Consider the following 13,119-nt stretch of genomic DNA (forward strand, 5'->3'; position numbering starts at 1 on the left):
CATGTACACACGAGGTGTATAGGTGTACTGTCCCTCCCTAGTTCCTTCCTATATATTCTTCAATCCTTCCTCTTCTTCCTCTCCTTCCTCTTCTTCTTCAACTTCTTCAACTTCTTCGTGATACATACCTTCTTGCCTTACACGTGATGACAGGCCCAGATCTCCCCAGTTTGCAACACCCAAAGTCCAACCTCTTGAGAATGGTTCCCCCTAACATACCTACCCCTGCCCGCCGCAACCCACCAGTCCTGGACTTACCGGTCCGGGACTGGATAACCTGGAGATCATGGAGGACTTGTGCGGTGGATCTGTTGAACCTCCCAAGAGAAATGAACACCCACGATATCTACGACGCTTTCCACCGGTACGGAAATATGATCTCCATCGATCTTTGGGAGGACGCCTCGGGGCGTCCGGATTGCAAAGGACGCATTCGGTTTAAGTGAGCATCCTGCAACATTGCTTAAAATACTTAAATACTTTTGGCTAATTATCTATAGGCCCCCTCCAACTGAGGAGTTCTGGAGAACCGGTTCCTTCGGCGTGAAGCTACGGAGTGGTCGTGTGGCAGTGATATCACTCTCTGTCTGTTGTGGTGATTCGAACGGGACCATCCAGAGCCCAGTCCGTCCAGATATCCAGCTCCCTGGTGAAGTGGTAAGTGCATGCATGCTATGAAGTTATCATCTAATGCTGATGCGTGTCTGAAGGAATTGAAAACTGTACAAGTCGACATCGGTGTGCTGCTAGGTCTGTCCACTTTTCATTCCATGCAGAGCTTTACCAACTTGGCGTACCCCAGATGTGTTGTGGATGTCATGCGCAAGTGCTTGTTTCTTTACTTCAGAGTGGGTATTCGGGGTTCGGACACTGCAGACGTAAACCAGCATGATTATCGTGTCAAAATCACATTCCTCCAACTGACCCAGATTTACCAACAATACGACAAAGCCACGAGAGAACGTTCCTTATTGATTGTTCTCGACTCCGCCGCCATCTGGCACCGAAAGGCCAAAGACATCCAGTCTACATTGACAGAGCCGTTGAGCTGGAGAGAAGAGGATAGTTGGTATCGCCAGACTTCCGTCACACATAACCCGAACTCGCTAAAGACTCTACCCGCCAATCTGAAGAAGACCGGACATATCATTGACTTGGGTAAGTACCAGAATCTATTATAGTACAGTAGTACTCGCTTACCGGTTTTTCTCAATAGGGCGATGGAACGTGTTCAAGATCTCATTTGCACCTGACGTGGACCCCAATGTGCGTCGTGTCGACGATACCAGTCACTATTTGATGCGCGTTGAAGAAATTTTCAAAGACTATAACATCACCGTCCAAGATGGGAGTCACTTCGTCGAGAAAGCCGACCGACCGGTACCAGTGTGGCATTGGATTGACTTTTCTGAGTCCAAGTCCAACAAGGCTTCCGCGTTGCTGCAGGACTTGGGAAATCAGAACTATCTACACCTCCCCTTCAAGGTCCGGTATCAACTAGAGGTTTGTTTGTCCCAAGGATACCTCTCTGAATTCACCATGACCCGCGAATTCATAGAGACGTTGAAAGGTCTCGGGGACGATCAAGCTACAAGACTGCTAGAGTTCGTTGCCACCGAGAAAAAACAGTACCTTGCCCCCATGGAAATCTTTGACCTCAAATTCTTCAAAGGAGTGACGGACTCAAGAATTCCGAACTACTGTTGCTTCATGCGCACCGCGCGAATCACACCAACTACAATTTACTACAATACTCCAACTGTAGACATCTCAAACCGAGTCGTGCGCGAATGGTCTACAAAAGGTACACCTGGGCGCTTTCTTCGAGTTCGATTTACAGATGAGAAGACTGAAGGTCGCATCAATGCTTCACAGAGAGGTTGCAACGACGAAGTCTACACCCGTGTCAAAAGGACACTGGCCAACGGCATCGCCATTGGAGATCGTCACTACGAGTTCCTCGCATTCGGCAACTCTCAGTTCCGCGAGCATGGCGCATACTTCGTTGCACCAGATGCCGGTATCTCAGCGGGAACTATCCGGGCCTGGATGGGGCAATTCAACCATATTCGAAATGTGGCCAAGTACACTGCAAGACTAGGGCAATGCTTTTCGACCACCCGAGCTTTCACTGGATCCTCTGTTCAAACTATTCCGTGCGACGACATTATCCGCAACGGCTTCACATTCTCCGACGGTGTTGGAAAGATTTCCAAATTCCTCGCCCAGATGGTCACATCCCAGCACGATATTAAGACTCTCACTGGAGAACCTCCATCAGCTTTCCAGTTTCGTCTTGGGGGAGCCAAGGGCATGCTGGTGGTCTCGACAGACCCTCTGCCCCAGGAGGTACACATTCGACCAAGTCAGCAAAAGTTTGAAACCAGTCAAGCCGGCTTGGAGATCATCCGTTGGTCCCAGTATTCTCTCGCAACTTTAAACCGCCAGATAATCCTGGTGCTTTCTGCATTGGGAATCCCAGATGAAGTCTTCCATAGTAAACTCAATACCATGTTGGGTAGCTTCCATCGAGCCATGCTCAATGATTCGAAAGCAATCAATCTTCTCCAAAAGTACATCGATCCAAACCAAATGACCCTAACCTTAGCCCAGATGGTATCTGATGGCTTCCGACGAAATGAGGAGCCGTTTGTCAATACAATGCTCGAGCTCTGGAAATCCTGGCATCTCAAGCACCTTAAAGAGAAAGCAAAGATTGCCATAGACCAAGGAGCCAATGTTCTCGGTGTCATGGATGAGACAGGTGTTTTGAAGGGCTACTTTAGAAAAGAATTACCCAGCAGAAGAGCCTCGTATGCAGAGAAACTGGCCGCTCTTCCTGAGATATTTGTGCAGGTCTGCCGGCTAGATGGAGGTGGTGAGTATGAAGTCATTGAAGGTCTCTGCATTCTGGCACGCAACCCTTCGCTTCACCCTGGAGATATCCGTGTGGTTCGAGCAGTAAACCGATCAGAGCTGCACGCACTCCGGGACGTGGTTGTGCTTCCCCAAACTGGCGACCAGGACATTGCGAGCATGTGCTCCGGGGGTGATCTCGATGGTGATGACTACCTCGTTATTTGGGACCCCAATCTGATCCCCGCAAACTGGTTCGTCGAGTGCATGGACTACAAGGGTTCCAAAGCGCCAGACCTTGATCATGATGTGACTGTTGATGAGATCACTTCATTCTTCGTCACCTATATGAAGAATGACTGCCTTCCCCGAATTGCGCACGCTCATTTAGCTTGGGCTGACAGACTCCCGAGGGGCGTTTGGGAAGACAAGTGCATTCGTCTCGCCCAGCTTCATTCTGATGCAGTGGACTATAACAAGAGCGGTGCGCATGCGAGGATGGCCCGCTCTCTGGATCCCAAGTTCTGGCCTCATTTCATGGAAAAGCGGTTCAAGAGACCATCCAGCATTTACAAGTCGACCAAAATCCTCGGTCAACTCTACGACGCAGTGATAACGCCTGACTTCGTTCCCAAGCTAGAGAAGCCCTTCGACTCTCGCATTTTTGAATCCCCGCTGGCTCCGGCAAGTGAGGCCTACATGGAGTACGCCCGTGAGCTCAAGGCGGAATTCGACATGAACATGCGACAAATCATGGCTCAGTACGAGATTAACACTGAGTTTGAGGTGTGGTCAACTTTTGTGCTTCGCCACGGCTTCGTGATCAAGGACTACAAGATGCAGGAAGACCTAGGCAGGATCGTGGGCACACTCCGCCGCGGATTCCGCCACCAGTGCTATGACAAAGTCGGCCGTGATGGTGGAAACATTCCTGCCTTGGTCATCGCCATGTATCGCGTTACCCAGGAACAGGTAGCCGCAGCACTGGAGGCTCGGCGCAATGAGGCACTGCAGAGAGAAGATGTTTCGATTGCTGAAGTGAACTCTACTGAGCTTCCGCTCATTAGCTTCCCTTGGATTTTCCCTGACGTCCTCGGTGATGTTGCGACGGGCCGGGCGCGACAGGCCATGATCTCAGACGGACAAGAGAGCGCTGATTCTGCGAAGCCTATCGGCGAGGGTTTGGTCTTCACTCACAAGCAGATCCTCAAGATTGTTGAGGATATGGATGGGGACATCAAATCGACCGCTGAGAACATGAAGCTGAAGGATCCGAAGAATATGGAGCCGAAGGCTGAGGCGGGCTCTAACTCCGCACCTCCCGATCAAGAACTCATTGCTCGTCGGCGCATTGACAAAACCAAGCCCAAACAAAAATCCGAAGACAGAGATACGGGTTTGTATATCGAGGAGGATGATGAGAAGGAGGGAGGCGTAGCCATAGGCTCTGCGAAAACTGAAGAGAAGATCGACAAGAGAGAGGCTGTAACGGAGGATATTGTGGAAATGGAGGGCGACGTGAAGCCTTCAGCGCTTGACGATCTGATCAAAATGATCGGCGGCTGATCTTGCACTCTGTGAGAAAGTGGAAAAAGCGAAAAGACCAAAAAAAGAAGAAGGGGAGGGATTGCAGACCAGTGTTTTCACTTGGTTAGGTGATGACCTTCTGTCTGCATACGAATGAAACTGGGACTTCGCACTGGGACGCTCGAATCTGCTCCAATTTGTAGAACTAACCATCAACAGAGTCCGTAGGGTATATCCAAGTCAAAACTCCAACTTCAAAACACCATGTATCCAGAAGACTACCAATCCAATCCCTCATCTCCCTTCCGTTCCAACAATTCAACAACAGGCTCCAACACGGCTTTGGAGTGTCTCCAATTGGCAGCATCTCTAGCCCTCGAGTAGAAGATAGGGCAATCGAGACTATCACAGCTAACCTCATCACCAGGAGAAACACCCATACAAGAGCGACAGATAGCTTCCAGATCAACGACTCTCTTTTCCGCCCTCTGCAGCCGTGAAACAACATCCAGCAACGTAAGATGCGGCTTCTGCAGACAATCCCCACACACAGGCACAGCAGCATCAGACAATCTCGACCGACAGACAACACACGACGATGAGCGCATATAAGACTCAAGAGTCTTCCTACTAGCCCCACCAACAGAATTCGGCCTCGCCAGCGCCGACCCCTCAACTCGCCGAATGCGCTGCACCTTCGGCATCTCATCATACCACTGACGCACATTCGCACCCACAAGATTAAAAATCCTCTCCAGCGGCGGAATAATATTCTTCGTGATATAGTACTCCGCATCAAGCTCGAGCTGCGCATCATGCAGAAGCGTCTGCGGCGCAACACAACGATCAACAAGTCTCGCCCCCGGCGCACCGGTAACAACAACGTACGGCACGCGCTCACCGGTCTGTGGCTCGGAGCGCGGATCTTCCAGCATGCGCTTGGTGCTTATCACCGCGCCAGCGGGCAGGTGTCGGTCAGAGTACGTTCCCAGTCGGACTTCGCGGGCGAAGCAGAAATCTTGGATAGAGATGCGGCCTTGCATGATCTTTGCGCATTGGCGCTGGAAGTAGGATTTTACCTGGCTGAGGTCTGCGGTGCGGAAGAGTGTTTTTAGGGCTTTTTCTTCGATTTTTTGTTCGGCGGGTGTACCGTCGCGACGGACGGTTTCGATGCCCTTTGCGTCGAATTCGGGCTCTTTTTGATTGCGGTGCTCGTATTTGAAGCCTACGTAGCGTTTTTTGGCGAGCAGGACGCAAGGGTGGTAGACTTTTTCAAATTTGAGTTTGACTGGCCGTGGGTTTAGGTCTGTTACTGCTTGGGCGATCTCTTCGCCGATGTCAAAGGCTTGGTCGCGGGTGCGGCCTTTTAGGTAGACGAATAGGCTGTCGGTGTCGCCGTAGACGACTTCGGCGCCCCACCGTTCGACGGAGTGGATAAAGGCGATGGCTTTTTCGAGGGTTTCTCGTCCGGTCTGGACGATACTGTCGGCGATCTCAGAACATGGCATTCGCCCAGAGAATGAGGCGGATGTGTAGCCGTATGTGACGTTTGCAATCAGCTTGAGCGCTAGCTGTCTGTTGTTCAGAAGTCGCTGCAGGACCTTGTCGTCTTTGTCGGCCTTCATGCCGTTTTTGACCATCACGCGGGTTTCAAGAATCTCAGAAAGCATCTTGGCTAGCAGCGACTGACGCGCTTCCTGCTTCGCGTACATCATGCCATTTGGTGCGATGTTGATCTTGTCTTTCAGTAACTCGAGTATCCTGGGCTGTCGCTTGTAATCTATGAACCCCATCTTATCCCGCCCACGCCAGTGCATTGCTCTGCCCAGGAAGGTTGAGTAGCAGTAGTTGTACGCGATCATGACACTCGGGTACAGTGACTGGAAATCAAGCACCAGAAGTGGGCTAGTGTAAAAGTCACTTTGCGGTTCCATGACCAGGGGCAAGCATTCTAATGCGTTCTGCTGTCCGACCTGCTTTCTGCTCGGTGAGACGAGCAGGAAGTTCTCTGGCTTCGCAATTCGGAACATGAGAGACTCGACTTTGAACTGGGATCCCCGCGTAATCACGGAGGCGAAATCAATGCCCAGCAGTCTCGCCTGCTCGCTTGTCCTTGGCGTCAATTCATTAGCCTCAAGGATTTCCAGGTTCATTTGCACGCGAGAGGTGAAATATTGCACGACTTTGAGAATATTGCGAGGCCTGCCGCTTTGATGCCATTGTGTCAGGTGTTTCGGGGAATAGTGAGGAATTCGGCGATGCAAGACATGAAAGACGACGTTCTCCATAGTGTATTGTAGGAGGTTCAGCTCGCTTTTCATAGCGCGCCAGATATTGAACATGTGTCGCCCGGTGATGCGAATGGACGATGAGTGGTTGAAACCCCACTGATCTGCCTCTTTCCCAAATCGTCCATTGGACTGGGATTTGGTCCTTGAAAGCTCCTCGCAGATGTCAAAGTCGTACTTCTTGCGCGCTCGCTCAATCACATATCCCCACGAAGCGTTGTGGACTTCGTAGCCTGTGATGATGTCCGGATCGTAGTACCGGACAATGTCTATGAGTCGGTTTATCAGGTCTAGTTCCGTAGGCTCATGCTCGACGTCAATTGTCAATGCTTTGGAGATTTTGGCCTCCGGCCTCTCGCCTTCGCCATGGTAAACCATCCCAACATGAACCCCAGGAAGATGACTATTGACTTCAATATCCTCGTCTTCGGATTGGATGCACCAGAACAAGGAAGTGATCTCGTCCTCCTCGGGGTTGGGCATCAAGGTTCCACGCGTGTTTACATGCACTTCTAAGCTCATTGTGCTCATGTGTTGAGCTTGGTGTTCCACACTGGTGGAGACACCATTCTGGGAGTATTTGAAGCCATGTGCATTCTTCTGCGTCGGGCCCTCAATCTGCGAGAGGAGGTTGGATTTCATCTCAGGAGGTATGGGTTGGGCTGCTTTTCGGTCAGGCTCTTGCGAGGCTTCCAACTCTTCAAACCACCGTATTACTTCTGACCGGCTTGGCGGAACAGGAGCAAACTCCCAGACCTTGGAGGTACACCATTCACGGAGTTGCTGGTCAACCTTTTCTTGCTGATCTCGGTCATGTGCTGTCGGTGTCTGCTCACCAAACATTGCAGGTGCCTCTGCCGTTGGGTCGAAATCGGGTAGATAGTGGATGGTGTTACTCTCCAGCCGAAATTCTCTGCCGCCATATTCTCTTGGTCGCTCAGGCACATCCGCTTCGTCGCTGTAAAATGCTTTCTGGTATACAACTGAGGGACGCCCATGTTCATTTATTGATGAACTGACTTCGCTGAACGTTGGGCTGGCAAATTTGAAGCAATGCAATGACGTGTTGGGTGCAAAACTGAATGACTGACGAATGCTTTTCACAGTCTGAGAGAGATGTGGATCGAGAGAGACTGGGCCCATCACTGTTGCTGAGGAATGTAGCTCTGACGAGCTCTGAGTTTCACTAGTTTTGCCTGACAGTTCCGTGGCAGATCCTGAAGGGAAAGAATTCAAGAGGGGCTGGGATGACTCGGGGTCTTTTCTCGAAGAAGTTGCCTCATCTTGACTGTAGCGCAAAATGGTCAGAGGGTCATTCGGGTCCTTGACTACCGGGAATTTCAAGCCGCTGGTGTAACTATGCGCCTTTGGACGGACTGTCCTCTGCGAGGATGATTTTGATTCTGAGGACGGGGTTTCCGCGTGAGAATCCAAATTGCTATCAAAGGAGACATTTTTTGGTTTGTCATCTTGCTGATGCTTCCGCGTGTTGGGCGATTCCAAAGGCCCGTCAGACAAGCCGTGTTCGGCTATATGTCTAGCTCTTTTGGTAGGCGAATGATGGCAATCGAGGGTTTCGGAGCGTTGTCTTTTGGGCGCTACACTTTTGTTTTGGCTCTGGTCTCTGGGCCTTCTTTCTTGGGCTACATAATCCCCTTCTTTGTAGCCACCATCCATAGCTGCTTCTGGGCAGTTGGTTTCAGCAGACTCTGCAGGTGCAGCCACATCTAAGAAAGGCATTTCGTCAAAGATCTCATCGTAGAAGCTGTCTCCCAGCGGGTCCTGTTTTGTTTCAGGCTCGTGTTCAATTATCCCTTCCAATGAGTGCCCTCCTTGGTCAGAATCCGAGTAATATTGTCCGTCAGTTTGAGAAGACAAAGCAAGACCCTCGTCAACCGAGATTTCCGATAGTTTTTGCTCGGCTGGTTCCTGGGAACGGCTGCTATCAAAAGTAGAAGTACTGATTTTGCCAGGAAAGAAGTCCTCAGTACTATCCAACGCGGTCTTGACATATTTGGCTTGATCATCGGTATCCAAGAATGTCCCAAATGACGTATCTTTGCCGCCATCCGCCTGTTTCTCATTAGCAGCAAGCTGAGATGCCATCTCACGAAATTCTTCCTCGTGTATCCAACCACCTTTCGACTGATCTCTTGGGTCCGCAGACATTGAAACCAATTCTTCAGGTCCAAACGGAGTGCTTCCGGGATCTGTTAAACCCATCCTCTTTTTGCGTCTGCGAGTTTCATCCTGCCACAGTCCAGCCACGCTAGGAACGAGCCGCTCGTTAACCGCAACTGGTTTCAAAAGCTCCGTAAAATCATGGTGTAAAGGCCGTTCCTTTACATCAAGGCGGTTCAGGATATCTTGAACACAGACATCAACCTCCAGCGCGCAATGGCTTTGCTTCTGTAATGCAGGGTGATCGAGTATGCTCTCGGGTAAAATGGAACGATCGTGCCAGCGATGGGCTAGATTGCTGAGCTCGAAATACTCAGGTACCGGTGCTCGGAACTTGGCTTGACTACAGCTCATGATTGCACATCCGTACAAATTGTAGTCGCACATCCATTGCGGGATGTATTGCACGTGTGCCTCGTAGGGTTGAAGCGGACGTTTCATCACAGCTCCCTGGTGCAGAAGATCTACCAGGCGAGTCATATGGAAGGGGTTTAAGAGATAAATTTTGAAGAAAAACCTCCACCCCACATGGTATCCATAGAATGGGACTCCTTTCACCAAGGTGATGTGCGCCACAAATGCTGTCCGACGGTCATATGCATTTCGGCGGAAGCTGACCGCCAGGGCATGATCGATTGAAAGATGGAGGGTTCGGATCGCCGAATTCACTGTAATTTGGTTAATTCAACCCATCGAGTCATCAATGACTATCACTAACCATCTTCCGGCGCCAAGGACCCGTTGTATTCGATGTAAAGGTATGGAAATGCACCATGGACATGTACACAAACCCTCTGTCCAGTCTCGGTGGCTCCGAATATTCGAATCACAGGCACCTTGGGCTTAAAATCCTTCTCCGAGACCTCATCACGAAAAAGTAGTGGCGGATCCAACTCCGACGCGGTCGCCTGGTAATGATCGATACAGTTGAGACGCACACGGAATGGCTCCATCGCTCTGGTTGGTGGCGACCTGAAGCCGCAGAAACATTGCGGAGGATAAATGGTACACACCAATTATCGCATGTGTGCCCCTTCTTCGTACCTCAGTAAGAATAGTTGAGAAACGCGACCGAGGTATGCCCATGACGACGCGAGATAACGCCTAGTCACGTGCCCATATCAATTCTCCACCCGCCAAGCTCAGGCCTATGGCAACTTCACTCATCTTTCATCTCACAACAGGAGAGAGCGACAGTTTGCTCGATCTATTTCCTCGCTTACTTCCCTTTTTCCCTCTAACCAAAACTCGCTCGTCCCTCATTGAACCTACCAGTCATGTCACGAAAACCCGCAGATGTGGCGTCAAAAACGCCCAACGAGTACATTCCATCCTTCATCTCGAAAAAGCCATTCTACGTCGACGATGAGACAAACAACGACTACCTGGAGCATCAACGTCTTCAGAAAGCCACTCCTGATCAGTCAAAATGGTATGATCGAGGAAAGCGTGCGGGTCCAGCAGCCACCAAATACCGCAAAGGCGCATGTGAAAATTGCGGCGCGATGACACACAAGACCAAAGAGTGTCTGAGTCGACCCCGAAAGCAAGGCGCCCGATGGACTGGAAAGGATATTCAGGCAGACGAACTTATCCAGAAGGTCGACATGGGGTGGGACGCCAAAAGAGATCGGTGGAACGGGTACGATGCCACGGAATATCGCCAGGTCGTCGAGGAATATGAAGAGATGGAGGCCATTAAGCGAATGGCGAAGGAAAATTCAGATCTCAAGAAACTTCAAGCCGGTGAGGATGGCGACGAAGGCCCCGATTCGGATATCCGGTATGCCGAAGAATCCGACATGGGACGACAACAGAGTACCGCCACCCGCAACCTACGTATTCGAGAAGACACCGCCAAATACTTGCTGAACTTGGACCTTGATTCCGCCAAATATGACCCGAAAACACGCCGAATGGTGGACATGGGTGCGCAGGATGATCAGGCCGCTGCACTTGTCGCAGAGGAGAATTTCGTCCGTGCTTCAGGCGATGCTGCGGAGTTCGAGAAAGCCCAGAAATATGCGTGGGAGTCACAAGAGAAAGGTCTCCCTCAAATACATATCCAAGCCAATCCGACATCTGGAGAAGTTCTCCGAAAGAAGGAGATGGTTGACAGTGAAGCTAAGCGCGAGGCGCATCGCAAAGCTCTCCTGGATAAATACGGTGGTGTAGAGTACACAAAACCAAATGCACTGCGAGAGACTATGGTCGTTGAAAACGAGCGATTCATTGAGTATGATGAGAGCGGTGCCATCAAGGGCGCGCCCAAGAATGCAACCAAATCCAAGTACCCCGAAGATGTGATGGTCAACAATCATTCTTCGGTCTTCGGCAGCTGGTGGTACCAATTCAAATGGGGATATGCATGCTGTTATTCCACTGTGAAGAACAGCTACTGTACAGGGGAAGATGGAAAGAAGGCCTTTGAGGAAGAAGGCAATATGTTGATGATGACTGGAGCAGCCGACGACAATGATGAGATTTCCGACAATGCTGGAAATGCGAACCTCTCCCACGAGTCTGAACAAGCCGACGACAGGGGTCAAGAGCAGGATTCAAACACCAATGGTAAAAAGCGGACGCTGGAAGAATTGAAGTCGGGTGTCACAGAGGAGGAATATGAATCGTACAAGCGGAGCCGGTTGGCTGCTGAGGATCCTATGGCCAACTTCATAGGGAAAGATTGATTCTGATGATGTTCTCCATATACTACTTGCATGGGCGTTCGGATGTACTAAAATACCCTCTTGATATGCTGTTTAAACAGTGAACAAATTTACAGCCAAATAATTTGTGTTATACATCCCTGTTTCGTGTAGTTCTAAAACCTCGTCTCAAAACAATATACATCAAATAGATATTGGACCATTGGTGGATACCTTGGCTTTCGAAGATGATTTGATGTCACGTGATCTGCTATATGCACAGACCATCTAACTCCAGTGAGGGCTAGCATGTCACGGGATCCAGAAAAGCCCTGATGGGTCCACGTGATTGACTAACGCACTCGCTTAGAGCACAATCGCCAGATCTTGGGCAAGTTTCGAGACGCTTAGCGACGACGACCCGACAACCAGCCCCTTCAACGGAATTGCCAGGTACGTCCGCATGCCGGTCCCTTCACCAGTGCTCAATTCACCCCCGTCAATTTACTAACATATATCCTCGTCCACAGTTCCATAATTCAAGATGAGTACGTCCGATGCCGAAACATCGCACCGCGATCCTCCGCAGCGTCGAACAACTTCAAACTAACAACCGCCACAGCTAAGGGTACCTCGAGCTTCGGAAAGCGCCACAACAAGACGCACACTCTGTGCCGTCGTTGTGGTACGTATTACACCTGTTTTTCACGATCCCACCCATCCGACCTGCAGTCGCAAATTTCTACATCGAAAGACGGAATTGGCGATTACGGCGAAGACAACCACACAACCTAGCAAGGACAAGGGCTAACCGGTGATATCTACAACTCTACAGGCAAGCGGTCTTTCCACATCCAGAAGTCGACTTGTGCCAACTGCGGCTACCCTGCTGCCAAGACCCGCAAGTGTACGCAAATACCCCTCCCGAGAACATTGGTGATGTGAATGGTGGCCATTATTTGGAATTCGGGCACCAAGTCGAGAACCCTGGCTTACATGGATTTTTCTTACGAACAGTCAACTGGGGTGAGAAGGCTAAGCGCCGCAAGACCACCGGCTCCGGCCGCATGCGCTCCCTGCGCGATGTCCACCGCCGCTTCCAGAACGGCTTCCAGACCGGTACCCCCAAGGGTGCCCGTGGCCCCGTCACCAACTAGATTCCCTTTTTCGTCCGCTCGGCGTCGCGTTTTCGTTATCGGAGAGGCTGGAATAGGAATGAGGGGAGGGATCCTGGCATGACATGAATTAGCATTACGGGATAGCATTACTCGAAATGCAATGGCAGTTCCGGACTCTTATCGCTTTCCCGTGGAGTTGGTGGTGTGTACAACTATCGATCACGTTGGTTCTCTTTGCCACGCCAAGGATGACAAAGTAGAACTTGCGAGACGATGAGAAAAGTTTCGTTGAGGGGCTCTTCTCTACGGAAAAGAGCTGGATTAAAAAACCCTGGGAAAGCGTGAATGAATTTCCTTTTTTCTTTGTTTATGGCTGGCGAATATCCCATGTCATGACAGATACAATGTGAAGACCCTTCCTACCATTTCATGATCTGTTCTACTCAGTACGAGGCTCTTTGGTGGACGCAGAGACTTGAATTGAACATGGTTCAATGGCTG

The 13,119-nt window shown here is 50.5% G+C and overlaps 4 protein-coding genes across 4 annotated transcripts; 3 read left to right on the forward strand and 1 right to left on the reverse strand.

Moving 5' to 3' along the window:
• Window positions 1–146: 146 nt before the first annotated feature.
• On the forward strand, window positions 147–4,422 carry N7525_008738 (uncharacterized protein; the record flags this gene model as incomplete). The annotated part of the gene is made up of 4 exons (XM_061214477.1): window positions 147–442; window positions 501–657; window positions 681–1,158; window positions 1,217–4,422. The coding sequence occupies 4 exons, from the start codon at window positions 147–149 to the stop codon at window positions 4,420–4,422; spliced, it is 4,137 nt and encodes a 1,378-aa protein (XP_061068908.1).
• A 239-nt stretch (window positions 4,423–4,661) lies between these two features.
• Window positions 4,662–9,805, reverse strand: N7525_008739 (DNA-directed DNA polymerase zeta catalytic subunit REV3; the record flags this gene model as incomplete). The annotated part of the gene is made up of 2 exons (XM_002562803.2): window positions 4,662–9,520; window positions 9,571–9,805. The coding sequence occupies 2 exons, from the start codon at window positions 9,803–9,805 to the stop codon at window positions 4,662–4,664; spliced, it is 5,094 nt and encodes a 1,697-aa protein (XP_002562849.1).
• Window positions 9,806–10,129: 324 nt separating this feature from the next.
• slu7 (mRNA splicing protein SLU7) lies at window positions 10,130–11,542 on the forward strand (the record flags this gene model as incomplete). The annotated part of the gene is made up of 1 exon (XM_002562804.1): window positions 10,130–11,542. One exon carries the CDS (start codon window positions 10,130–10,132, stop codon window positions 11,540–11,542), a length of 1,413 nt encoding a protein of 470 aa, XP_002562850.1.
• A 502-nt stretch (window positions 11,543–12,044) lies between these two features.
• On the forward strand, window positions 12,045–12,657 carry N7525_008741 (60S ribosomal protein eL37; the record flags this gene model as incomplete). Its single annotated transcript, XM_002562805.1, has 4 exons — window positions 12,045–12,048; window positions 12,123–12,185; window positions 12,336–12,407; window positions 12,518–12,657. The coding sequence occupies 4 exons, from the start codon at window positions 12,045–12,047 to the stop codon at window positions 12,655–12,657; spliced, it is 279 nt and encodes a 92-aa protein (XP_002562851.1).
• Window positions 12,658–13,119: the final 462 nt, after the last annotated feature.

This window comes from Penicillium rubens, assembly GCF_028828025.1.
Source record: "Penicillium rubens strain IBT 27055 chromosome Unknown utg000003l_segment0_segment0, whole genome shotgun sequence".
Lineage (NCBI taxonomy): Eukaryota > Fungi > Ascomycota > Eurotiomycetes > Eurotiales > Aspergillaceae > Penicillium > Penicillium rubens.